General features: G+C 39.2%; 3 protein-coding genes across 3 annotated transcripts; 2 read left to right on the forward strand and 1 right to left on the reverse strand.

The window, feature by feature from the left end:
• Positions 1 to 660: 660 nt before the first annotated feature.
• LOC134664456 (ribulose-phosphate 3-epimerase) lies at positions 661 to 5,055 on the forward strand. Its single transcript, XM_063521116.1, has 4 exons — positions 661 to 1,028; positions 1,512 to 1,619; positions 2,050 to 2,271; positions 4,856 to 5,055. Exons 1-4 carry the CDS (start codon positions 789 to 791, stop codon positions 4,967 to 4,969), a joined length of 684 nt encoding a protein of 227 aa, XP_063377186.1. The 5' UTR covers positions 661 to 788; the 3' UTR covers positions 4,970 to 5,055.
• On the reverse strand, positions 4,997 to 7,036 carry LOC134664454 (putative methyltransferase C9orf114). Its single transcript, XM_063521115.1, has 3 exons — positions 6,410 to 7,036; positions 6,015 to 6,281; positions 4,997 to 5,459 (listed from the first exon to the last, which is right to left on the reverse strand). Exons 1-3 carry the CDS (start codon positions 6,961 to 6,963, stop codon positions 5,069 to 5,071), a joined length of 1,212 nt encoding a protein of 403 aa, XP_063377185.1. The 5' UTR covers positions 6,964 to 7,036; the 3' UTR covers positions 4,997 to 5,068.
• Positions 7,037 to 8,752: 1,716 nt separating this feature from the next.
• On the forward strand, positions 8,753 to 23,275 carry LOC134664481 (bifunctional purine biosynthesis protein ATIC). Its single transcript, XM_063521157.1, has 11 exons — positions 8,753 to 8,836; positions 11,229 to 11,332; positions 11,776 to 11,992; positions 12,845 to 13,114; positions 14,003 to 14,115; positions 14,881 to 15,104; positions 16,415 to 16,663; positions 17,238 to 17,459; positions 19,166 to 19,343; positions 20,272 to 20,435; positions 22,527 to 23,275. Exons 2-11 carry the CDS (start codon positions 11,311 to 11,313, stop codon positions 22,644 to 22,646), a joined length of 1,779 nt encoding a protein of 592 aa, XP_063377227.1. The 5' UTR covers positions 8,753 to 8,836; positions 11,229 to 11,310; the 3' UTR covers positions 22,647 to 23,275.
• The last annotated feature ends 1,345 nt before the right edge of the window (positions 23,276 to 24,620 follow it).

A 24,620-nucleotide genomic window follows, 5' to 3' on the forward strand; every position in this document is an offset into this window, starting at 1 on the left:
CATTTCCGCGTCAAGATCTCCTTGTTTGTGTACGGGTGCTTGTCCGGTTATTATCCATAAGAAAAAAAATGGGTGTTTCATACATTCCGGCTGATTTACTGCCACTGATTTCTATGGGACATGTATGGGACAGGCAATTTTTTTTTGGGAATTTCGGCATTGATGTGACGGCATCGGCATGTTCAGTACCTTTGTTCCACCCAGACAACCAAGTTTGATAACTGATGAGTATGACCTATAGACTCACGACCTACGCAAAGTGATTAAAATTTCAACCTGTATAACAACTAGAATAAATTAGAGGTAAATTGTAATCCACAATCATTCAATTTGATTTCTTCGGAAAACGGTGGATTCTCTTTTGGAGCAACTCGGGACAAAAAGGAGTCGTGCTTGAGTTATTACCGCAAACGTATAGTCGGTCAACCAAGTTTGTCAGTAGAAAAAGGCGCAACATTCAAATTTTCTATCGGACGATAAACCTTGGCGACTACATTTTTTAAATTTGCCGCTCTTGTCTACTTGCGGAATGGCTCGACAGAGTATAAAAATTTTACATTTTTCGTTTAACGCCGAACGCAATTTAAGACAACATTTTTGAACGAAACGGAACGCAGCAACAATGACCTGTCAGTGTCAAGTCAATGTCATATGAATGTCATATCAGCCAAAAGGACAAAATAACCTATTTCTTTTAGCATTCCCAATGGTTTTTCTTATTTAGGGGTGCCTGTTATCATCGTAAATAAGTTTTAAGTATATTATAAGTTTACACATATCTTTAAATCATGACTTCCCGTAATTTGAGAGCTTTAATTGGACCTTCAATATTAAACGCCGATTTATCAAAATTATACGAAGAATCGCAAAAACTTCTCGATAATGGTGCAGATTATTTGCATTTAGACGTAATGGATGGGCATTTCGTTCCAAATTTGACATTTGGTCATCCTATAGTTAAGTGCCTTCGTTCAAAGATTAAAAATGCCTTCTTCGAGACACACATGATGGTGTCCAATCCTGAACAAGTAAGTATCTCTCCAATCACTCTTATATCATTATTAAAAGTACTTCAGTAAGTGTCCCATACAGTCATGGCCAATTCTAACTATCCATAGTCATGGGCAAACCTATGGATCCATTTTTACTTTTAGGTAATAGTTCCCCAAACTATTACCTAAAAGTAAAAATTAGACTTACCTAAGAGGACTCTTAGGTAAGTCTCCACTTACATTGCCCAGAAATGAAAGAAGCAAAGTAATCTTTTTAGAGAACCACTTCCTTCTTACAGCCCAAACTACCCTACATTACATTTAGAATCTTATTGGAATACATCATTGTTGCGCTTGTAAATTTCACTATGTGAACTATCCATTTTAAAGAAAAGAAAACCTAATGTGTAGTTTTCAGGATTTTATTTCAGTTTTTAAAAATAAAGCACTTATCGGGATTTACAAGTGCAACAACAACAATCTACAGTAAAATCACATTTTATTATTGTAAAATTTCAGTGGATTGCCCCTATGGCGGATGCAGATGTCAACCAGTACACATTCCACATTGAGCCAGTTACAAATGTAGAGGATGTTTGTAGAAAGATCAAAGAAAGCGGTATGAAGGTAAGCAAATCTATCACTTTAAATATTTTAGCCATGGAATAGATAGAGCAACACCATTTAGTGTCTTTATGCCCATATGCCGCTTGTGATATGTTAGTTCAAATTAATATGATATTCCTGTTATCATATACTAGTCCAACACAACTATGTTCAACTTTGTCATTGATTGTCAACTGATTTCTATCAAACATTGCTGAGAACCACCGCAAAGAAACTCACTTTCATGTGAAAAAAACATCATTGTAAGCAATTCATCTGTTGGAGAGCTACAATGCTACAAACAGACCAACAGATATTGACGTGAAATATATAAGACCCCTCTTTTGTTTTGGGGATTAAAAAGGGGTTATGTTACTCTGCTTATATTTATGCCTTTTAGATAAATAGTCTGTCTCATCTAAAAATGTAACCTAAATGAATCACATTCCAGGTTGGTGTAGCCATCAAACCAGGTACGCCAGTAGCAGAAGTGGAGAAATACATAAACATATCTGATATGGTGCTTATAATGACGGTGGAGCCAGGGTTTGGGGGCCAGAAGTTTATGCAGGACCAGATGGCTAAAGTGCAGTATCTGCGGGAGCACTATCCACTGCTAGACATTGAAGTGGATGGGGGTGTGGGACCTTCTACCATTGACTGCTGTGCTAAGGTAGAAACAAATTTATGACCAGTTAGGGTTACTATGCCAGTAATTAAATATTCGAAGACTATTTTACACAATGAAGTAAACTATTTTACACAACATATAAGCAATGAGATCATAAAACTAATCTAAGCTTGTACTATGCTACACTTAGGGCCAATTGCACCAACCACACTTAACAGACTGATCAACATCACTCAACAGGGTACTATAAAAATTCCCATACAATAAAATTTTGCAGCTTTAACAGTGACAGACCATTTGGTGCTACCAACCCTTAAGGCCTGTCTCCATATCGCGCGGCAAACTGTCGAACATTGGCTCGCGAGGCAGCCGCGCGCATCGGATACCGGGTTGGCTCGCGAGCCAACACGATCTAATCGAGACAATCGAGTTGACTCGCGAGCCAATGTTCGATAGTTTGTCGCGCAATATGAAGACAGGCCTAGATACTTGATACTAATCATATGTCAGCTTCATACTTGTTGTGATTTCTAAAATACCTAATAATAATAATAATAAGCCCGCAGGGCAGCTTGTGGCGAGCTGTTGGGGAGTAACGACCCCACGGACCCGAGTACTCCCGAGAGTCGGTCAGGGTCTCCGTCTCCGGCGTGTCTTCGTCGGTCGGAGTGGACCCCAAGGAGACCCGCAGGACTCTCAGCTCTGGCTTGCCTTAATTGGCCGTCCAGAGAGGAGTCGTTAGAGCTATATGCTCCAGGGGTGGAAGTGAAAGATGCATAAGACGCGAGTTGGCACAGTGGCTGTTAACAGCCACTGGGTAGAAAGCGGCGCACACCTCTCGACACCCCTGAGCCGCTCACACCGATGTTGCTCCTGGTCGTCTTTACGACGGCAGTTTCAGGGGCCCATCTAGTAAGCGGCGAGTCACCACCTGCCTCGATAACGTGTACTAACATTGTTATGGCAGGTGTCCGGACCTCTCAGCAATAGCCCAATCTTTTGACCAGCCAAAATTCATCACTATAACCAGCACTTTTCTCCACTATATTTACAATAGCCCCTACGCCTGTTGGGACCGATTGACGGGTATCTATTTGTACCCGTGAATGGGTTCTAGCAGGTGTATTACATAACAGCAAACTTCTCCAAAGGGCCTCTACGTGTTGGATCTGTATCCCCACGCACGCCTATCAAATGACCGGGATGTATATACCCGTGAGTTTTTAAGAGAGACAAATAATAATAATATAATATGTTTATTGCTTTCATATTGGTGTTTATACAGATGTTCTTAACCCTTATCTTGGCATCGTAACACCCGTGATACATGGAACTTAAAAAAATCTAGCAGGTTCACTTTATTACCTAACACAATAATTCTGCCATCAATATGTCGAGCTACCCCCCTTACTTATAGAAAAAAATAATTGACACGAGTGTCATTGTAAAGTAAATAGTAATAATCAACATGGCGCCGCGGAAATTATAGATTTCGGTTCGTACTGGAAGTTTTGCATTTATTTCTTATGTTAGTATATATTTTTCCATAATCTACATTTTGATATCTTTACTGTCTCTTAGTGCATACATATTTACAATGCCTTCGAATTTAAAAACATTTAATACATAGAACCTTACATGAAACTGTTATGTATTATATTTGATACACTGCCAAGAACTCAGAAATGTACATATCGAAAGGATTGTATTACATTTAATACATTGCCAAGTTATCGTCAAAATATTTTTACATGATTTTTTATTTGTTTTATTTTTGTGGGGTTACAAAACATGCTTCAATTATTTGATATTAGTTGTCGTATTATTTAGTTATTAAACTTTGTTTTTTTTTAAGTATTAGATGTTATTTAACTATATATTCGTACGCTGTAGCATTATTGCTACGCCGTAGCCCGTAGCACGGAAAAATATGTGTATGGCAAAAATGGCCCCAAAGTAAAAAAAAATGTTTTTTTTTTACTTTTAATTATTTGTTTACTTTTCATATTTTACTCAACTTTATGCTGACGACTTTTTTTGAAACTTTACGGGATCTAATTTTCCGCCCATGTGATCAGGTATTCGTGGATATAATTTATTTTTACAGGTTTAATAGTCATCTCATGCTTTAGATTGCGTTTAATTAGCAGTAAATACTAATTTCTGTTGCATTACATGTTTTATTTTTATTAAAATCTTCATTTTTCTTCTAAAAAGTAGGTAACTGTTTTGTCGAGTTATTGGCATTGTATCAAATATGATACATATGATTTTCCGAAACTGGAAAATCCTGGATTTTTTTTCTTATTTTTTAATAGTCTAGTATGCTCAATAGGTGACAAAAAACTAAAAAAAAGTTTATATTTAAGATATTTTGAGCCTTGCCAAGATAAGGGTTAACTAATAATGTTCCACAATATGACACCCTGTAAGGGTATTGCAATGTTATCTAACACATAAAACAATTATACAAGTTACAGAATACACAACAAATAGTAGTCGCAAAAAAATTGTTTATAGTATACATATGCCTATTTATGGTATTTATTATCATCGAAAAATTCTTGTATAGAATAAAAACAATATTAATTTTTAAGGTTAATCTAGTTTTTGTTTGTTTTTTCAGGCAGGAGCTAACATGATAGTGTCTGGTACTGCTGTGATAGGTGCTACGGACCAGGCTGGCACAATCAAACTCTTACGAAACACCGTGCAAGAGGCTATTTCAAAGAAGCATTAGTCTGATTTCGATGCATTCCTACTAAAAGTACATTAAGTCTTCCAAATGGATATTTTTATAAGGGTTATACAATAAAAAAAATTTTTTTTACATACATTTTTAATCAAATCTGCTTAAATCATCATTTTGTGTAGCTTTTCGTGTAGTTTCTACCTTTGGAGCTGGAAATATAGAACTGGTAGCAATACCTTCCCCTTTAAACACCATGGGTTCATTCATAGCTTGTAACTTGCTCCGTAATCCTGAAAGTGTGACTAAAATAGCTTCTTCCGTTCTGATGGTTCTGGACCCCTGGTTGGGTAGGACATTGAGGTAACGGTCGAATAGTAAACTGGCATCATCCACTTGCATTTGTTCGTCACTTTCCAACGCTGCCTCAATACCATGCAGGCCTCCGAATACTACTAGTGCATGGTTGTATTTTAGCTCCTTGTTGGGAACGTTATCAATTGATTCTCCTCTGTCTGATGTTCCTATTGTCAGGTCATATCTGAAAAAATACATCAATATTACATCATTTTTTTTTTTCTTAGCCTATTTGAGTGTCCCACTGCTGTGCCATAAAGAATTAGGAGTATAAATTAAAGACAATGTAGCATGATGTCAAAGTCAAGTGGTTCTGTGATATGGTAAGTCCAACAAGGTTTTTGTTAGAGTACTAAATGACAACACATAATAAATAAAATAAAATAAAATAGCCTTTTATTTCTTGCAATTATGACATTTTAGAATAGTTTTTAAAGTTAATATTTAGCAAGAACCCCGTCTTCGCAGGTGAAGGCCTCCATAAAATGACAAACATAAAAATACACTATTAAAATACTTATACAAGCTCAAGAAAACAAGTGTAATCATGCAATATGTACTAAGTTAATATAGATACCCTATTTTATTTGATACTAATTTTGTTGTAAGCCTTTTAATAGTGCACTATGGTACTAGGTAATTACAACAAAACTTTCCCCATAATGAATACAAGTGTGGACTAGGGTATATTATGTAGGTTTTTACAGGCAAAGTCACTGCCAACTAGGTTGATACTAACCCGTCTTTGTAAGGGCTTTGTGAGAACACTTGACTCAGATTCTGTGCAATCCGTACAGTGTAGCCCCAATACACTCCAGTCTCGGCCCTCGGAGTGGAAAGACTAACAATTTTCCCCTTCAGCTTCTTGCCTCCTTCTGGCAGCATCCGCACAGTCACTCGGATACCTGGGTTCAACAACTCATCAACGGAGATATCTTTAAGCAATCCAACATTGACTTGAGAACCTTTCCCTGGTTTTACTGGTTTGTTCATAGTTATACCTTCCCTGAAAAACCAAACTCATAAATTATTATTGCATTGCACACTTCGAAAATGAAAAGGAGTTAAGGAGATCTATCTGTTGCTTTATCTAATGTAACTGCCTGTATTTTTTTTGTTATGATTAAACTTTACCTGAATGTAAAGTCATTTGATGACCGTAAATGATGTGGTGCATCCAAAGGATTGAGCAACCCAGCAAATTCCAAATCTTTGTGGAGTGGAAAGAAATGTTTCCGCAAATATTGAGGACACTCCAAGTACTGCAATATCCGTGCCAGTTGTACACAACTCCTGCGAGCCACTTTGACACCGTCCAAATCTTCAACTTTAGACTTCTTTGTGTCAATCTTGTCCCCAATGTCGTCGTAAACTATAACTTCGTCAACACAGAACACGCAAGCCGCTCGTGCGATCTGTCCAGCCAGATAAGTTCGCAATTCGGCCGACTGAGCATTTTCCATAATAGAACCTGGCACCGCTATGCTAATTGTCGATATCTCAGCGTATTTCTTCTTTTTTTCCTGCTCTTCTCTCACTTTTTCTTCGGCCTCCTTCTCCAATGCCAGACGCTTTTCTCGCTTCACTATCTTTTCCTCGTTGCGCTGACGCTTTGAAGCTTTCCTTTCCTGGTTTATTTCTCGCCATGTTTTCCCAGGGGGCTTTATGGGAACGGTTGGTTGCGACATTTCCTTTATTAATAATCAATAGGAATTATTAGCAACACGTGAACTCTTAGTTACTAAACAATTTCATTCACAATGCATTCACGCGATCATGAACTTTGTTTTTGACGTTTCACTGACATTGCCAATAGACATTAAGCAGCCGTATTCTCCTACTCAAGCCCCCTACTCTGTCTGTTCTCTTTCACGGCGCAGCAACTAGAATCATTTATCTCTCCTTGCTCTTTTAAAAATGCCGTTTGTCAAAAAGGGACAACCATACTGTTGACAAGATGGACTTCAAATCCAAGTGGCCCCTTTTTAGGCGACCCAGGTTGAGCATGTGTGCGTAAAATCGTATATGTGTGCTCTTTTAGGGATGTGAAAAGTCGATTTTAATCATGTTATATATCGATAAACGCTACACAGCGGAACGAAATAGCGATTAATTGAAGCTTCAATATCTTCGTTAAACATAAACATAATTGAAATGCTAATGGATAATGAATATATTATAATATAATAATATAATTCAATTATTGCGGAACACCTATTTTAGGAGGTATTTATGTATTTTAATTAAATATCTGAACTTTCCCTTGGTTCCCTGCTGGGGTGTGACTATAAAATTGTGATCTGATTATCACAATAAAGAATAAAAGCGTTTTTGTTCATTTTAGGTATAGTTAAACCTTTGAAGTAAAATTAAAATTGCAAGAAATGTCGATAGTTTATCGATATGACTTTATCGACATGGCTACAGCAAAGTGGGTCGCTTTGTTAATCGTACACTAAACAAAAAGTGGTCCCACTGACAGCTCGCTTGGATGGTAATCTGTATATATTCTTATATCTATGCTCCTACTATCGTCCTTGCCCACAAAATAACAGATATAATATTTTGGCGTTTTATTAAACAGCTCAAACAGTAGTGGGTGGCCAGGCTTGCACAAACTCCCTATTTATGGGGAGCTCACAAGCAAAACATCCAAACAAAACAAAATTTACTAGGTTTCATGGCAATAAGTCTACAGTAACAGTAGTACCATTTAACTTCTTCTTAAAATTAGTCCAGCTTTATGCATTACAGCTTTTTAATAATCATTTAATAATTGAACATGTATGGAATTATGGAATATAGGCATTTTGCTCGGGTATCACCATGTTTTTTTTTAATTTTGTAAAATATAACCTCAAAGCAAAGCCATAGACCTAGTATTACACAGATGAGCCATACGCCTGCCTCCGTGAGGGACAAAACATACGCAAAGCGACAATATTAAAAACACGTGTTAACATTCCTGACAACATACAAAAAACAATCTACGTAATTCGTTCGGGTTATTTGTTGCCCACCATAAACCATGCAAAATTTTTGGTGGGGAACAAACAAAAAGTGAGACTGTGACAAGGACAAGCAATAATACCGCTTTCTCTGTTACTCCTACTGAAATTTCCATAAGTGCATCTCGTTCGGTCGTTTGGCCCCTCCCCCGTGTCATCTCTATGAGCAAAGCACTCTCGATCCGTCATATCCGTGTTTGAAGTTTGGATGCCTCTTTAATAAAAATATAAGTGGAAAATAACACCCGATTAATGTCAATAACAAAGTTGTTACCAAACTATATTCGTCCTTATTTTGTAGATGAGAAGGTTAGTATTCTTTTAACGCATGTTATTATCAGAATTCCATTTGCATTTGCACAGCTTCAGCTTCACCTTACCGAAACCGGCTCAAGCTATCGCAAACTTAAGTAGTTTAGGTAAGTTTATTAATCTCTAATTACTTATGACACGTTTATAAATCTAGTAGTTTATCGATGTCAACGTTACTGAAATTATTGCAGCTCGATTTCGACTGCTATTAAACCACAAAAGAGTTATCAATTTCCTCGTGGTAAGATGTGTGGTTAACTAGTGTTGAAACTTAACAAAGTTTTAATGCATACATAGACTTACTGTATATTTCTTGTTCAGTTCTAATCCTATAACATTATAGTGATGGCTCGTATGACTTGTATCAAGTTATCATCAAAAGTATCTCGGCCACATCTCAGCATTGTTTAAAATATTAAATCATAGGTTGTGTATAACTTTGTATACCTATTTTAAGGAAAGGAAGTTGGAATTTATACATTTTTGGAAGGTCTCTCTGTCTCTCATTGTCTAAATAATTGCATACAGAAGTAATCTTAATAAAATCTATTATCAAAAAGATTTTTATAATTTGGTGCATAACATGACTACATTTTGAAATGTTGCTTAATAGAGTTAATAATTAGATACATTTTACAATTTATAAGGTGTCGAAATGTTACTTAAGAGTTGTTCATAACATATTGAAATCTTAACAAAAATATTTCCCAATCAATTTTTTCTCACCTATTTGATTATTTATGTAAAAGTAAATTAAATTAAGACCCTAATTTGAATGGTTTTCATGAAATTTATATACCAAATCTTTTTCTTGCCTTAATCTTCCATAATTTCCATTTATATGTGACATTTTCAAGAAAAACGTACATTGCTGCTTACCATAAGGACGAAATTTGCTTGTATCTTAATATGAATAACCTGCCAGAGCGTCCTTATGGCAAGCAACAATATGGTACCTTTTGTTTGAAAATGACACATATAACTAAATCAACTTATATTGATAACAGCGATTAATGTTGTTTGCTCTAACTTATCAACGGACTGAAAGTGAAATATTTGTCAATTATAACATCACAGACATAAGACAACAACAATAATATTTTCATCACAATGTTGATTGCTGCAAGGCAGTCAGGGCTGTCACATGAAAACAATATAAATACATAGTTAGATTTAGACCAAGAAAAGTCTGCAGCGATTTTGATAGCCCATGCAGTGCAATAGGGTGGTTCACGTTTGTATGGGAAAAATTCAAACTCCAGCTAGAAAAAGCGGCACCCTCTCATTTTATTACACGTGTTCTGTTGACTAAATATGCCAAGTTTTGTAATCTTATCTCAACTACAAGGGGATGCTCAAACACTTTGAAATTTTTCAAAGTTGTATGAAATCCAAAAGAAACAAGTTATTATTTTTTTCAGTTTTATGTAAGTAGTAGTTTTCACATTATTTGAAAGTGCGATTTTAAAGTTATTTGATGAAAAACCATTTTTATTTCTATTTTTTATGATTTATGAGGTGAAATTCTAAAAATCTTACTTTTCGAAAAATTATAAAAAATAGAATTAAAACTGTTTTTCTACTTAAAAACTTATAAATCACATGTGCAAATAATGTGAAAACAGATACTTAAATAAAAATCTGAATAATAAATACTTCTGTTTTTTGGTTTTCATACAACATACAAAATTTTCAAAGTGGTTGAGCACCCCCTTGTAGTTGAGATAAAATTACGAAACTTGGTGTATTTTATCAGCATAATAAGTGTAACAAAATAAGGGGATGGCCCGTCGGAAAATAAAAAAAAATGTTTTTTGAACCACCCTACAGTGCAAGTGTTATTTATACATCATAATTTCATAGACGTTTAATGTTTAAAATAACACTTGCACTCTTGCATTGCATGGGCTATTAAAATCTCTGCAGACTTTTCTTAGTGTAACACTAATACAAAATCTATGCTTAGGTATTAAACTGCGCTGAAAACCAGCGCAGTATCTTACAGACACTGCATATGCTGAGCGGTATCCTATTTGGTGTATGTTTCTTTTATAATCTTTATGTTGTACCACCAAATGTATGTTATTTTACGCCAAATAAATATTTTCTATTCTATTCTATTCTAAAAAATATCTTTGATTTTTTAATACCTAAGCATACTTTGGTCTGATGGGGGCAAAATACACCAATGCTACTTAATAATTAAATACCATTGTAAAAACAAAATTCACAGTCACCATAAAAATTGAATGGAAATTTATAGTCTTTAAATTTTCCTTACAAAATACAAAAGAATGAATATGTATTTGAAACATCTGAAGAAAACAAATTTCTTGGGTCATGCCTATATTTTATGAGACTTAGTAAGTATTAAGTCTATTAAAATATATATTTAGAAAAAATATACACAAAATGTTCTACAGATCATAATTAAGTGATCATTGGCAATTAGGTTAACTTCAGAACTTTCAGGTGTGGTAGTGTTTTCCATATTATAAATTAATATTAAAAAAATTAAATGAAGTTAAAAAAAACCTAAACATTAGGATACAGGTGAAGCCCATAATTTATTAAAAAAATAAAATATTGTTCAACCCTATGAATATATGTAATAAACAAGTTGTTGTTATCAGGAACCCCTGCGAAAGGTCATCCCATATTAACACAGGCGATTGTTGACTCTCAGTTGATTTCTACTTCTTCTAACGTACAGACATGGCAGCCAATGGAAAGTTAGGTAAGTTGTTTTTTTATTAGCATAGCACACATTGTACTTATAACTCTGGTCTGGGCCCATAACCTTTTGAAAAGTCAGACTTACATTTGAATAGAAGTCCGTTATTACAAAACATGATCTGATGGCCTGTTTATTTAATGCAGAAATTACGAAATTTAAGTGTTATTTACACGTCATAATTTCATAGAAGTTTGACGTTTGAAATTACACTTGCACTGCGTGGGCTATCAAAACCGCTGCAGACTTTTCTCGGTCTAACTTTATTTTACTTAGGTCAACAACCTTCCTGTCTACAAATAGCTTGTAATGAATATGAAGGGTCCAGTGAACGGAAATCGTTCACTGGTAGGGTCACACGTTGTCGATTTAAATTAATGAACATCTATATTTTGTGCTTCAAGTTAAGTTTCAAGTCATTAAATTCACAAAATTATACTTCCCAGCGCTTCTCAGCGTCTCCGACAAAACCGGCCTAGTGCCGCTAGCCAAATGCCTGTCAGAGATCGGGCTTGGTCTCGTCAGTACTGGAGGCACGGCGACCGCGCTCCGCGCCGCCGGGCTGCAGGTGCGCGACGTGGCCGACATCACTGGAGCCCCAGAGATGCTCGGTGGACGAGTCAAGTCTCTGCATCCTGCAGTACACGGCGGCATACTGGCGAGGTGAATATTTCTACATGTTTGTAACTTAAATTAGTAGTTTTCTGAGGTGTGGGTGGGATATGGTGACAAGTCAGAACCGGGCTAGTGCCGCTAGCCAAGTGCCTGTCAGAGATTGGACTAGGTCTCGTCAGTACTTGGGGCACGGCGACCGCGCTCCGCGCCGCCGGGCTGCAGGTGCGCGACGTGGCCGACATCACTGGAGCCCCGGAGATGCTCGGTGGACGCGTCAAGTCCCTGCATCCTGCAGTACACGGCGGCATACTGGCGAGGTGAATATTTCTACATGTTTATAACTTAAATTAGTAGTTTTCTGAGGTGTGGGTGGGGTATGGTGACAAGTCAGAGCCGGCCTAGTGGTGCTAGCCAAATGCCTGTCAGAGATCGGCCTAGGTCTCGTCAGTACTGGAGGCACGGCGACCGCGCTCCGCGCCGCCGGGCTGCAGGACATCACTGGAGCCCCGGAGATGCTCGGTGGACGCGTCAAGTCTTTGCATCCTGCAGTACACGGCGGCATACTGGCGAGGTGAATATTTCTACATGTTTTTAAATAAATTTGTGGTTCACTGAGAAGGTTTGAGTGCGGAGAGGTATTGTGACTTATTATGCACTTAAAATTTTGAATTTAAAGACTGTTCTGAGAACCAATTGCCATTTCTTTGAGGAATTTGACATTTAATACAAATATTAAAAAAAAAAGATTTCCGGAAGTCTGTGTTTGGGTTATCAAGAAATGCATTAGTAGTGAACCAGAACCGTTTTTGTGGGATTCATCTTTACGATCATAAAAAAAGAGACACACATTGATCAACAGATAAATACATTTGTATTCGTAATTTTTAATTTCTTTCCCAGGCTCACTGACTCCGACCAGGCTGACATGAAACGCCAGAAGTTCGACATGATCAGCGTAGTAGTATGCAATCTCTACCCTTTCGTCGACACCGTGGCCAAGCCCGACGTCACCATCGCAGACGCTGTGGAAAACATCGATATCGGCGGTGTGACCCTCCTCCGCGCCGCGGCGAAGAATCACGACCGTGTCACGATCTTATGTGATCCTAGTGATTACGTCAGTGTTATTGAGGAGTTGAAGCAGAAGAAACAGACTTCTTTGGAAACTAGGTTAGTACAGAAGTAAAGATAACCCTTTAGGTAGAGTGAAGTGGCTGTAAACATGGTTGTCTGTGGTGTGACCCTCCAGACTGCGGTGAAGAATCACGACCGTGTCACGATTTTATGTGATCCTAGTGATTACGTCAGTATTATTAAGGAGTTGAAACAGAACAGCAAGGAGTTGAAAAGAAGCAGACTTCTTTGGAAACTAGTTTAGCCCTTATGTAACCCTTTAGGTATAGGTAGAGTAAAGTGGCTAAGTAAAATTATGGATATCTGTAGTGTGACCCTCCGGGCCGCGGCGAAGAATCACGACCGTGTCACTATTTTATTGTGATCCTAGTGATAATGTTAGTGTTATTGAGGAGTTGAACCAGAAGAGACAGTCTTCTTTGGAAACTAGGTCAGTACAGTAAAGGTAAAGATAACTCTTTAGTAGTAAAGTGGCTGTAAACATAGTTATATAGAGGCGTCACGGATGTGTCAAACTTTTTTGAAGTATAGTAAACATAGATCCGTCTATCCTATATTGCTATATAGTACTGTTATCATGAAACATAAATAGCAAAGTTACTATGTGTCAATCAATATCTTATATTGTGATAACCTTTCGGCTGCTTATTGCCTTTGTAAATCTGGCTCGAGGAGCTTAATTTAATTTAATATCGAACACCTTCTAGTAATATAACAATAAAAAGTTATATTCAGAATATTCTTTGGTGATTGTATCATGATCATCATAAAGTTTATATTCTAGATATATTACAAGCGGCATGATTTAAACATCAATTCACTACCCGTTAAGGTAAAAAATCTAATGTACTTATATTAACCCTCTGTTAATTATCAATAAAGCTAAATGCTAAGACATATTCTAAAGAAAGGCTCTGTTTCCAGGCAAAAGTTGGCCCTGAAAGCTTTCACCCACACGGCAGGGTACGACACGGCGATCTCTGACTACTTCCGCAAGCAATACTCGGCAGGGAAGGCGCAAATGACCTTACGTTATGGTAAGTGAAACTACCTACATGTAACATTTACTTACTTAATGGCGCAACGACCCAAAATGAGTCTTGGCCTCCGACACGAGTGCACGCCAGTTGTCTCGATCCTGTGCCATCTCCCGCCGGTTATCGGCATGGAGACCGCGCAAGTCCGCTTCAATCGCATCGCCCCAGCGATACCTGGGACGTCCGATCGGCCTCCGCCTTACCGGGCTTCCCAGGTATGCCCTCTTAGCGCCGCGATCCTCCTCCATTCTCAAAACGTGGCCGAGCCAGCGAAGTCGATGTAAAATTTGGAAAAAGAAAATAAGTAAGAAAACTTATATTCCAAAGTTACAATGGTTTGCCTCTTAAGGTCAAGGCGGAAACAGTGACTCAGTCGCCCGAATATCACCTCTCTCGTTTTGAAATTAGGTTGAGTGAGCCACTGTACCCGGAATTTTTCTACCGAGCCACTGTTTCGTATGCACATACTCGTTAGCTCGCACCACGCTTTATTATCTTTAGCAACAGTTTTGACATAGCTCCAACTAAGTCTAACGTCTCTACCACACCTCAAATAACAGCTGAAACAGCCATTTGAATTTAGAATTTACTGCGTAAGAATACGGTTAACAATTGAATGAATTTGACCACATCCATAACTCCCGAGTTCTGGATGTTCTGGAATTAGTTCCTGAACTAATTCGTAATGAAAACCCAAATAAATGCCCTTACCGGGCTTATCGGGATTAGAGCTGGGACCTACTAAAAATTAAAACGCAATTACAGGCATGAACCCCCACCAGAAGCCAGCCCAAGTGTTCACAACCCGCGACCGCCTGCCGCTTACAACCATCAACGGTTCCCCTGGCTTCATCAACCTGTGTGACGCGCTCAACGCGTGGCAACTAGTCCGGGAACTGAAGCAGGCCCTCGGGGTCCCGGCCGCCACTAGCTTCAAGCATGTGTCGCCCGCCGGCGCCGCTATTGGATTACCTCTCACGGAGCAGGAGGTAAGACTAGATATTTAGTTATAAGTGACATAAGGGTAGTTGGTGATAGATAAGTCCCCCTTCCCCTGACAACCGTCAACGGTTCCCCCGGCTTCATCAACCTGTGTGACGTGCTCAACGCGTGGCAACTAGTCCGGGAACTGAAGCAGGCCCTCAGGGTCCCGGCCGCCACTAGCTTCAAGCACGTGTCGCCCGCTGGCGCCGCTATTGGATTACCTCTTACGGAGCAGGAGGTTAGACTAGATAATTTGTTATAAGTGATATGAGGGTAGTTGGTGATAGATAAGTCCCCCTCTGACAACCGTCAACGGTTCCCCCGGCTTCATCAACCTGTGTGACGCGCTCAACGCGTGGCAACTAGTCCGGGAACTGAAGCAGGCCGTCGGGGTCCCGGCCGCCACTGGCTTCAAGCACGTGTCGCCCGCTGGCGCCGCTATTGGATTACCTCTCACGGAGCAGGAGGTTAGACTAGATAATTTGTTATAAGTGACATAAGGGTAGTTGGTGATAGATAAGTCCATCCTGCCCGTGGCAACCGTCAACGGTTCCCCCGGCTTCATCAACCTGTGTGACGCGCTCAACGCGTGGCAACTAGTCCGGGAACTGAAGCAGGCCCTCGGGGTTCCGGCCGCCACTAGCTTCAAGCACGTGTCGCCCGCTGGCGCCGCTATTGGATTACCTCTTACGGAGCAGGAGGTTAGACTAGATAATTTGTTATAAGTGATATGAGGGTAGTTGGTGATAGATAAGTCCCCCTCTGACAACCGTCAACGGTTCCCCCGGCTTCATCAACCTGTGTGACGCGCTCAACGCGTGGCAACTAGTCCGGGAACTGAAGCAGGCCGTCGGGGTCCCGGCCGCCACTGGCTTCAAGCACGTGTCGCCCGCTGGCGCCGCTATTGGATTACCTCTCACGGAGCAGGAGGTTAGACTAGATAATTTGTTATAAGTGACATAAGGGTAGTTGGTGATAGATAAGTCCATCCTGCCCGTGGCAACCGTCAACGGTTCCCCCGGCTTCATCAACCTGTGTGACGCGCTCAACGCGTGGCAACTAGTCCGGGAACTGAAGCAGGCCCTCGGGGTTCCGGCCGCCACTGGCTTCAAGCACGTGTGCACGTTCAGCGGCTTAAGCGTGAAGAGGTAACAGACAGACACACTTTCGCCTTTATAATATCAGTATGGATATTAAGAACCGTCACCGTCAACGCAAGCCCCTGATAACACTCCTCGGTACGGAGTAAAACATGTCGAGGGTCGAGCGTTTTCGAATTAAAATATGTCAATAAATCATATTGAAATTGCTCCAGGCCGCAGTATGTATGGTAGCAGACCTGCTGCCCTCCCTCACCCCCCTGGCCTGCGCGTACGCCCGCGCGCGCGGCGCCGACCGCATGAGCTCGTTCGGAGACTTCGTGGCGCTGTCCGACGAGTGTGACGAGGTCACTGCTAGGATCATCTCGAGAGAGGTGTCCGATGGCGTCATCGCGCCTGGATATAGCAAGGGAGCGCTGGAACTGTTGAAGAAGAAGAAGGGTGGAAGCTATTGCGTTCTGCAGGTGAGATTACAAACTGAAAATTAGGGTCGACCGCATTTATGCTTTTCAATTAGTCTAATCTAGGTTGATCTCTAAGAATTTTTTGAGCTTACACAGAAATTGAATCAATCATCATCATGAAAATTGGTTGGCACAGCTGCTGAGACGGCAAAATGCCGCAAATACAGGGTGACATTTATGTCGTGATCAGTAATATGTTTTTCTAACTCCATGAACAACGAGCAATTTAATGCCCCTACTCTTACTAAAATCAGACAAGATTTTTTTTTATTTTTTGTCATTTATTTTACTCATATATCATCGATCGTGGTGCCCAAGCGCTCACAAATTAATGCGGCAACTTTCTAAAAAGTTTAAAAAAAATTACACTTAAATTCACATTATAAATTAACCCGTAAGACCCTGTCAGATGAATTAGTCGCGTACCTGGGAAGGGCGAAATTTTAACGAAACCTTAACTTTGACATTGTAATCCAGTGACATATACATATGCCATACGATTAATAATAATTATAAATTATCTGTTTTACTACCACATGCTATATTGTACTAATTTCACATAATAACAATCTAGATGGACCCCACCTACGACCCAGCCCTCCTAGAACAAAAGACCATCTTTGGTCTGACCCTAGAACAGAAGAGGAACGACGCTGTAATCACGCCGGACTTGTTCAAGAACGTCGTGACCGACAAGAAGGCGCTGCCTGAGAACGCTGTTAGAGACCTCATCGTGGCCACGATCGCGCTCAAATATACGCAGAGCAATTCTGTGTGCTTCGCTAGAGATGGACAGGTTAGTAATAGTACAGAAGACCATCTTCGGTCTGACCCTAGAACAGAAGAGGAACGATGCTGTACACCCCGGACTTGTTCAAGAACATTGTGACCGACAAGAAGGCGCTGCCTGAGAACGCTGTTAGAGACCTCATCGTGGCCACGATCGCGCTCAAACATACCCAGAGTAATTCTGTGTGCTTCGCTAGAGATGGACAGGTTAGTACAATAGCTAGCCGTCGTCTCACTTATATTTTGGACGTTTTTTTGGAAAACTTAGGTCATAGTAAGTCTAAGAACACAGTTTATTCAGGACCCCTATTCGACAAGCGACGTTTGACGTATCGTGTTGATCTCCCGTTGATGTGGGAAAAATCATAAGTTCTCGAATACGTACAATGTCAAAATTTGACATTAACAATCCACAGTTGACAAGTAAACCAAACCGAACCACCCTTAGTTTAGAGTTGAGTTTTGGTTGTACCAAATGATATTATCCACCGTTGAAGGAATCGACACTCAGTATGCAATAAAATCGACTGTTGGTTTGACGTGGATGCGAAATCTGACAGTTGTACATGTCGAATTTGGCCCCAGTTTGTAAGTACTTATAAAATACATGAATCAATTCACGTGTGGCAACATTATTGTAATGTTGTATTGTAATTTTTATGATGTCATTAGACTTAAAAAAATGTAACTTGTAGCTTTAAGGAAAAGAGTAATGATAATTATGCTAGAACTCTCAAAAATGCTTTAAGTCTTTATAAGGCAGAGGAATGTGGTGGAAATTATGTGGGCTTATTTCCCACCTGATTTTGAACTTTACTCCAAAGTGATAGTGTTCAATTTTGCACGATTCGTGACACCCTTATGCCTTATAAATGGTTAAGTATTGACAGCAATTATTTTGAGTAGGTATTAAATTTAACTTAGTCAATAACGGCGCGCAATAATGCAAAAAAGACTTAAAATGTGTTTTGATAGAATAAGGGCTCATTTAGACGATGAGAGACATTTAGAAATTTAGCGAACTCTTTAACGATACGAACAGTTTGGTGCAACCGACCCTAAATTTCTGCCACGAAATGCTGGAACAATATACCACCACCTATACGCAATTCATCATCTGTTCATACATTTAAAATTAAGTACAAAAAACACATTCTGAATTTACAAAAAATGTTATAAAATTAAATGCCGATGCTACATCTCTCATGATTATCATTGTAGTACTTTTTTAAAAAAAAATTGTAAAATTGTTTTTGCTATTCTTAACGACGGTGTGATAGTTTGTCCAGCGCTTCAGTAAAGGTAATGCTGTAAAAATGTGGCTATATAATCATCTCTGTTCCCACAAGTTCCTGTTTATGAAAGAATTGTAATTCTGTTTTATGCATCCAGCCATTATTATTTTATTTTATGCATTTCTTTTTGGTATTGATTAATTTATTATTTTTATAAGTTCAAGGGTCCACTGAAAATCAGCGTCGTTGCACTAAGTGCTCCGACACATGCTGAGTGGTATCCTCTTTGAAACAACCAATTACACTAACCTATGTTACATGTTTGTCTGTATTAATTTTAAGATGTGTTGTTTCAAATAAATTATTTTCTATTCTATTCTATTCTATTCTAAATTTCGCATGTGAGTTCGCGCGTCTAAATCTGCCCTAACAGATGAATTCACGATTATTTGAGATCATGACGGATCGTTCGTTTCAGGTGATCGGTATCGGGGCGGGGCAGCAGTCGCGCATCCACTGCACCCGGCTGGCGGGCGGCAAGGCGGCGCTGTGGTGGGCGCGCGCGCACCCGCTAGTGCGCGGCCTGCGCTTCAAGCAGGGCGTCACGCGCGCCCTGCAGTCCAACGCCATCGACAACTTCGTCAACGGGACCATCGGTTAGTGTGTAGCCTATCGTCAGATGTAGTTTTGTGGAGCATTGTATGTAACAATAAAGTTGTAACTTCTAGTATAATAAATAATTAAATAAATAAATAAATAAATAAAATAAAGATGTCAACCAAATGTGAAATGTTATCGATCCTGACGAACGGCAAGGAGGGTGAAACGCCCGAGTAGGTTTAGTGGGTAGGGCCAAATTCTCCCCCCCCTCAGCGAGAGGGGCTTCGCGCTACTGCTCGGCTTCGATTGTAGTTAGAGCATCGCTATAAGACAGGTAGACTCACGCTGTGATCTAACGCTATCGACAACTTCGTCAACGGGACTATGGTTAGTATGGTTGGTCATGTATTCGTTTTCGATGCCAGAGAGAGGAAGGGTGCTCGCATCAACCGATCGCAATTGATGGGCAAGGCTGCTCTATAATGCAGATCCCACTTAGTCATTCAACATTGAACGCGACAAACGGTGGCTAATGTATTTTTAATTAATTATACTCGTGATCCGGTTATTTTTTAGCCCGTTATAATGTCCCACTGCTAGGCAAAAGCCTCTCCCTTTGATGGAAAAAGCACAACAACGGGAGTTACGGAGATCTGTTGATAATTTTATTTCATGGGTAATCGATGACAATAAGGTAAACGTCCTAAAGTGACATGCTAATGCCCAAAGGTTTCAAGATGACATTTACTGGGACCGCGTCGAGCACCAGTACGTTACATAGGCGTACCCACGGTGGGGTAAGGTCACCTGTGAAGGGGTTTTTCACACCCTGATCTCTGAGCAGAAGCTAAGAATTTTTGGGCAGATTAACCGAACCCTGTTACAACGTACCCCTAGCTTCCCCTACTTCTGCCCCACCCCTTAAAAAATGCTGCGTACGCCCATGGTACGTTACCTTATTTAAGTATATTCTTAATTCACCAGGTACGGACATGCCGCTGTCGCAATGGGAGTCCCTGTTCGACGGGCCGGCGCCTGCTCTCCTCACTGAGCAGGAGCGTAACGAGTGGCTCACGCACCTCGACAAGGTGGCGCTAGCTTCTGACGCCTTCTTCCCCTTCCGGGACAACATCGACCGAGCTGTACAGGTCAGTTATACACCACAGAACACCACCACTACTATACCGAGCACATAAGATAATCGACCGAGGTCACCACATATAAAATAAAATAAATCAATTTTCAGGCAACTATTGGCCCATACATAAATACCTTAAAACTAGCATACATATTACAGTGAAACCTGGTTAAGTGGGACCTGGATAAGTGAGAAACCTCTATAGCTGGGACTCATGGTGCGGTCCCGACACCTTAGCACTGAATTACCTCTGTTACTGAGAAAAAACGAACCTCTATAACTGGGATTCGTTATTGTGATTTTATAGTCACATTTACCTCTATAACTGAGACAGAGAGTGTATTTTACCTCTTTTACTGAGACTATATTTATAAGATTACATTTTCCTAATTGTTTTTTGGAATTATATAGGGAATTGACTTCTGTATCTGAGATAACGTCAATCTATGACCTCTCTAACTTGGACTTCATTGAACAATTCCCGTATTCTTACTAACTCTTAGTCAATCCACAAATTCCGCATTTGCCTAATTGTGTCTAAACAACTTCAAGTTTGATTTAGTTAATTTATGTAAGTAGTTAAAACTATCGAAACGAAAGCTGAAATTTTGATAAGTAACACGAAAAAATAAATTTTCATTTATTAAATTTCTAATACGCATTGAAGTCCGTATCAAATTTAATTTAATTTTGAAATATCTATCCTTTGGAGAATCATTCAAAATTAATTCAAAGAAATATTTAAACAGACTAAAAAAATATTTAGGGACAAGGATTATTTTACCTTATTTATTTTAAAAGATAATTACTAAATACCCTATTAACCACCTCTATAACTGAAATATGCTCTATTCTCACCTCTATTAATGGAACCCTCTGTAAATGAGACAGAAATTTATTTGTACCTGGCTAACTGGGAGCCTGGGTAAGTGGAAAACCTCTTTAAGTGAGACAAATTTGCTCGCCCCTTGAGATCTCACTTATCCAGGTTTCATTGTATAAAAATATATTTTAAAACTAAACACTACAAATCACATTATTAATCATATTATAAGCGCTCCCATACAAATATAGTATGGGAGCGCGACCGCTATTTCAGCTGCGCCACCGGCACTCGTGTAAATTAATAGTAATACACGAACGAGTGAGAATTGAGGCCCGAAGCCGAAGGCGAGGGCTTCATTAATTAACAATAGTTCGTATTCGTAATTCCTGTATCGCCCGTGGCATACAATGTTTTGCATCACACTTTTGAGAAAAAGGGAAATAAATACTTCTGCTTAATTTCGTACGTACTTACGTAATAAATACTTCTGTTAAATCGTAGCATTTTACAAGTAAATAAGTCTGTGTAAGATGTCCCCCTTATATTTATATTTATTTAAATTTGCGTCTATGTATCGTGACTACCTGAAGACGCTGGATGCGGGTTCGCTTCCATCAGGTACGAATGGAGGTCCAAACGGGAGGCCTATGTTCAGCAGTGGACGTCTTATGGCTGAGATGATGATGGTGACTACCAACGCTTAGAATAAATGACATAATGAAAGAAAATAAACCTTATTGCGATTTTTAAGACAATGCACAAGAAACTGTTGATAAAAAAGTTACTCATTTCTGTCGACCTGATTACGTTATCACATAGGTTGTGAGTTATCTCTTTATCTGGCGCGTGTAAAGTTTTTATCACCTCTCCTTTTTGCGGTTCATGAAATTCAAAGAGTATTATCATAAATTCATAAATTGCAAAGATCTCATGAAAAATTTCCAACAAATTGAGAATCTCCTTTTTTCAAGTCCGTTAAAAATGCCATCTGTATAGTGACTTGTGACTAAAGCAGGCCACTGACGAGCCTTCCAAATGGATGCCGTTACAATGGATTCATCCAAATGGACGGCATCCTAATACTAAACATTGTACATATATTGTACTATTTGGACTGTTGGAAGGCTCGTCAGTGGCCACCTTTAGGGTGGTAATCCATCTATCCAATATCATTGTCCAATGTGTGTTGCGTCGCACATTTTGCTTAATGAGAGAGTGAGACGCCATAACATTGGACAAGTGGAATACAACCCTAATGTATTTTCTGCTCAACAGTGCGGCGTAGAGTACATCGGCAGCCCGGCCGGGTCCAACAACGACGCGGAGGTCATCGCGGCCTGCAACGAGCACAAGATCACGCTCGCACACACCAACCTCAGACTGTTCCACCACTAAGCCGACCATTCTACCCTTCTTTGGAGTATCTTTTGCCAGCCAAAAAACGACTTTGAGTTTTTGAATTTAGAGTTGAATTTTGATTGTCATTTCAAACGCGATATTTCATTCGCCGGATTCGAAGGTTTAAGGAATTGAGTCCCGTGGACGCGATTTCGAATCGGCAGACATTCAAAATTGCAATCGAACTTCAAAACTTTTGACTGGCAATTTTGAAATCCTAGGACCTGATCGGCTAAGGCGCGCGTCAGTTGACGTCAAAGCAACGACAAACAAAGCAAAGCATCAGTTGACCGTTTGGCGGTCAAAAGGTTAACTCAATTCATTAGAGAAATTTAATATGAACATTTCCCATATAAGTATATCATATTTGTTAAGAATACAGACGGTTTGGTGCAATCTTCGAGTTCATTTACTGTGATCATGCAAGCACGAATATTTTTATCATCCCGTAACTTATCAATAAAATCATTCCATATTTTTAATATTTTTAATATTACAATTTTGTTATATAAGTGATTGTTAGCGTTTTTAAGAGAATGTATTTAGAGTGAATCTCTTTTATATTTGTTAAAAGTATACATTGTGCCTTGTTAGACTTTAAGGATTTATTAAACGTATGACGTTTATTATTCGTTTTATTTTATTATTAAAAACAAACAGTATAACGTTTATGTCCCGATGTAAATAGTCAATTTACATTATAAGACATAACATTCAACATTATGGATATGGGGCTATTTGGAAGTGTGGGAACGATGTCCCCCAGAGTCCTGTACTGTTGGGTAGATGGCAGGGTGCCCAAAAGTGCTGGTGACGTTGCCGCGCTGAATCACAGAATAATTAATAGTACTACCGTACAGAAAGGACACTTCCTACAAACCCGAAGTTTGACAGCGGTTCAGGGTCGAATCATGCTATCCCTTTCTATTATATGGCAAGTGATTACCTTATCTGTGGTGGTGCACGCTAAAGGAAGTCAAGTGGTGCCAACCCTAATAATTGCTCGGAGCAAGGCTGAGCCGAGCAGAGCAGAGTTCGACCGAAGTGAGGACTGTCTCCCCGCTGGCTGAATGGCGATGCCAATCCGATGGGCAAGGAAGTAACCAGCCTGTTATAGACTACAGAACATATAGTAAATTATTATTGTGTACAATAATTTTCCTTTACATACCTACCTACGTTTTCTTTGTGTGATATCAATGTTAAACAGACTGTTTCAACAGACCTTGAATATAATTTATTTCCAATGGCATGATTCAACGAGCGAAATAAAAAAGGAAGCCAGACACTTCCTAGTAGGTAAGTATAAGTAATTTTGTTTTTGTAAATACAGGCTATGAATAAAGTGTTTATTTAACGTAAATAATACAAATTTAATACTTTAGTACCTTATAAAATAAAATAACTAAAACTAAACCTAACAAAAGGCTATGATATTTCTTCTAATTGCTAGCTGTATGTACAGTCACCTGCAATAATATGTTAGTTATGTTACACATCGAAGGCCGCAAAAATATCTGACACGAACTTATTTGTAGAGCTATAAGAAAGTGTCACATATTTTTGTGGCCTTCGAAGAGTAACATGTTATTGCAGGTGACTGTACAGTATAAATGTTGTTATAGGTACCTACAACATGTTTGTACTACTTGGGTACTAGGTAGTGGTTTTGGCAATTGACTAAATTAACTCAAATCCTAATTGTACAAGAGAAATTAAGTAAGTATACTTAAGTGGTCTTCGCACTAGCGCCGCATCCGTTTTGCAGTGGGATAACCGCCTAAAATTATGTTTTGTAGGTAAGTACTTAATATGCTAATACCTATATCTTATCTCAGATACTATTAAGGACAATTCGTTTAGTTAATTGACCACCCAGTATCCGGTTTTTGTAGGGTGCATTGGGTTAATTTCGAAGGCGGGATAATTTGGAAAATGGCAAATATCTACTAAGATAGAAGCACTTTCTAC

Source organism: Cydia fagiglandana, chromosome 5 (assembly GCF_963556715.1).
Source record: "Cydia fagiglandana chromosome 5, ilCydFagi1.1, whole genome shotgun sequence".
Classification (NCBI taxonomy): Eukaryota; Metazoa; Arthropoda; class Insecta; order Lepidoptera; family Tortricidae; genus Cydia; species Cydia fagiglandana.

What these genes read in the sequence shown, in the direction of transcription:
- LOC134664454 (XM_063521115.1), bottom strand. Translation starts at nt 6,963, where the DNA reads ATGTCGCAACCAACCGTTCCCATAAAGCCCCCTGGGAAAACATGGCGA. An exon ending in TCAAATGACTTTACATTCAG is followed by an intron (nt 6,282 to 6,409) that starts GTAAAGTTTAAT and finishes TTGGTTTTTCAG; the next exon opens with GGAAGGTATAACTATGAACA. An exon ending in CAAAGCCCTTACAAAGACGG is followed by an intron (nt 5,460 to 6,014) that starts GTTAGTATCAAC and finishes GTATTTTTTCAG; the next exon opens with ATATGACCTGACAATAGGAA.
- LOC134664481 (XM_063521157.1), top strand. Translation starts at nt 11,311, where the DNA reads ATGGCAGCCAATGGAAAGTTAG. An exon ending in GGCAGCCAATGGAAAGTTAG is followed by an intron (nt 11,333 to 11,775) that starts GTAAGTTGTTTT and finishes TATACTTCCCAG; the next exon opens with CGCTTCTCAGCGTCTCCGAC. An exon ending in GCAAATGACCTTACGTTATG is followed by an intron (nt 14,116 to 14,880) that starts GTAAGTGAAACT and finishes ACGCAATTACAG; the next exon opens with GCATGAACCCCCACCAGAAG.
- LOC134664456 (XM_063521116.1), top strand. Translation starts at nt 789, where the DNA reads ATGACTTCCCGTAATTTGAGAGCTTTAATTGGACCTTCAATATTAAAC. An exon ending in TCAAAGAAAGCGGTATGAAG is followed by an intron (nt 1,620 to 2,049) that starts GTAAGCAAATCT and finishes ATCACATTCCAG; the next exon opens with GTTGGTGTAGCCATCAAACC. An exon ending in CCATTGACTGCTGTGCTAAG is followed by an intron (nt 2,272 to 4,855) that starts GTAGAAACAAAT and finishes TTGTTTTTTCAG; the next exon opens with GCAGGAGCTAACATGATAGT.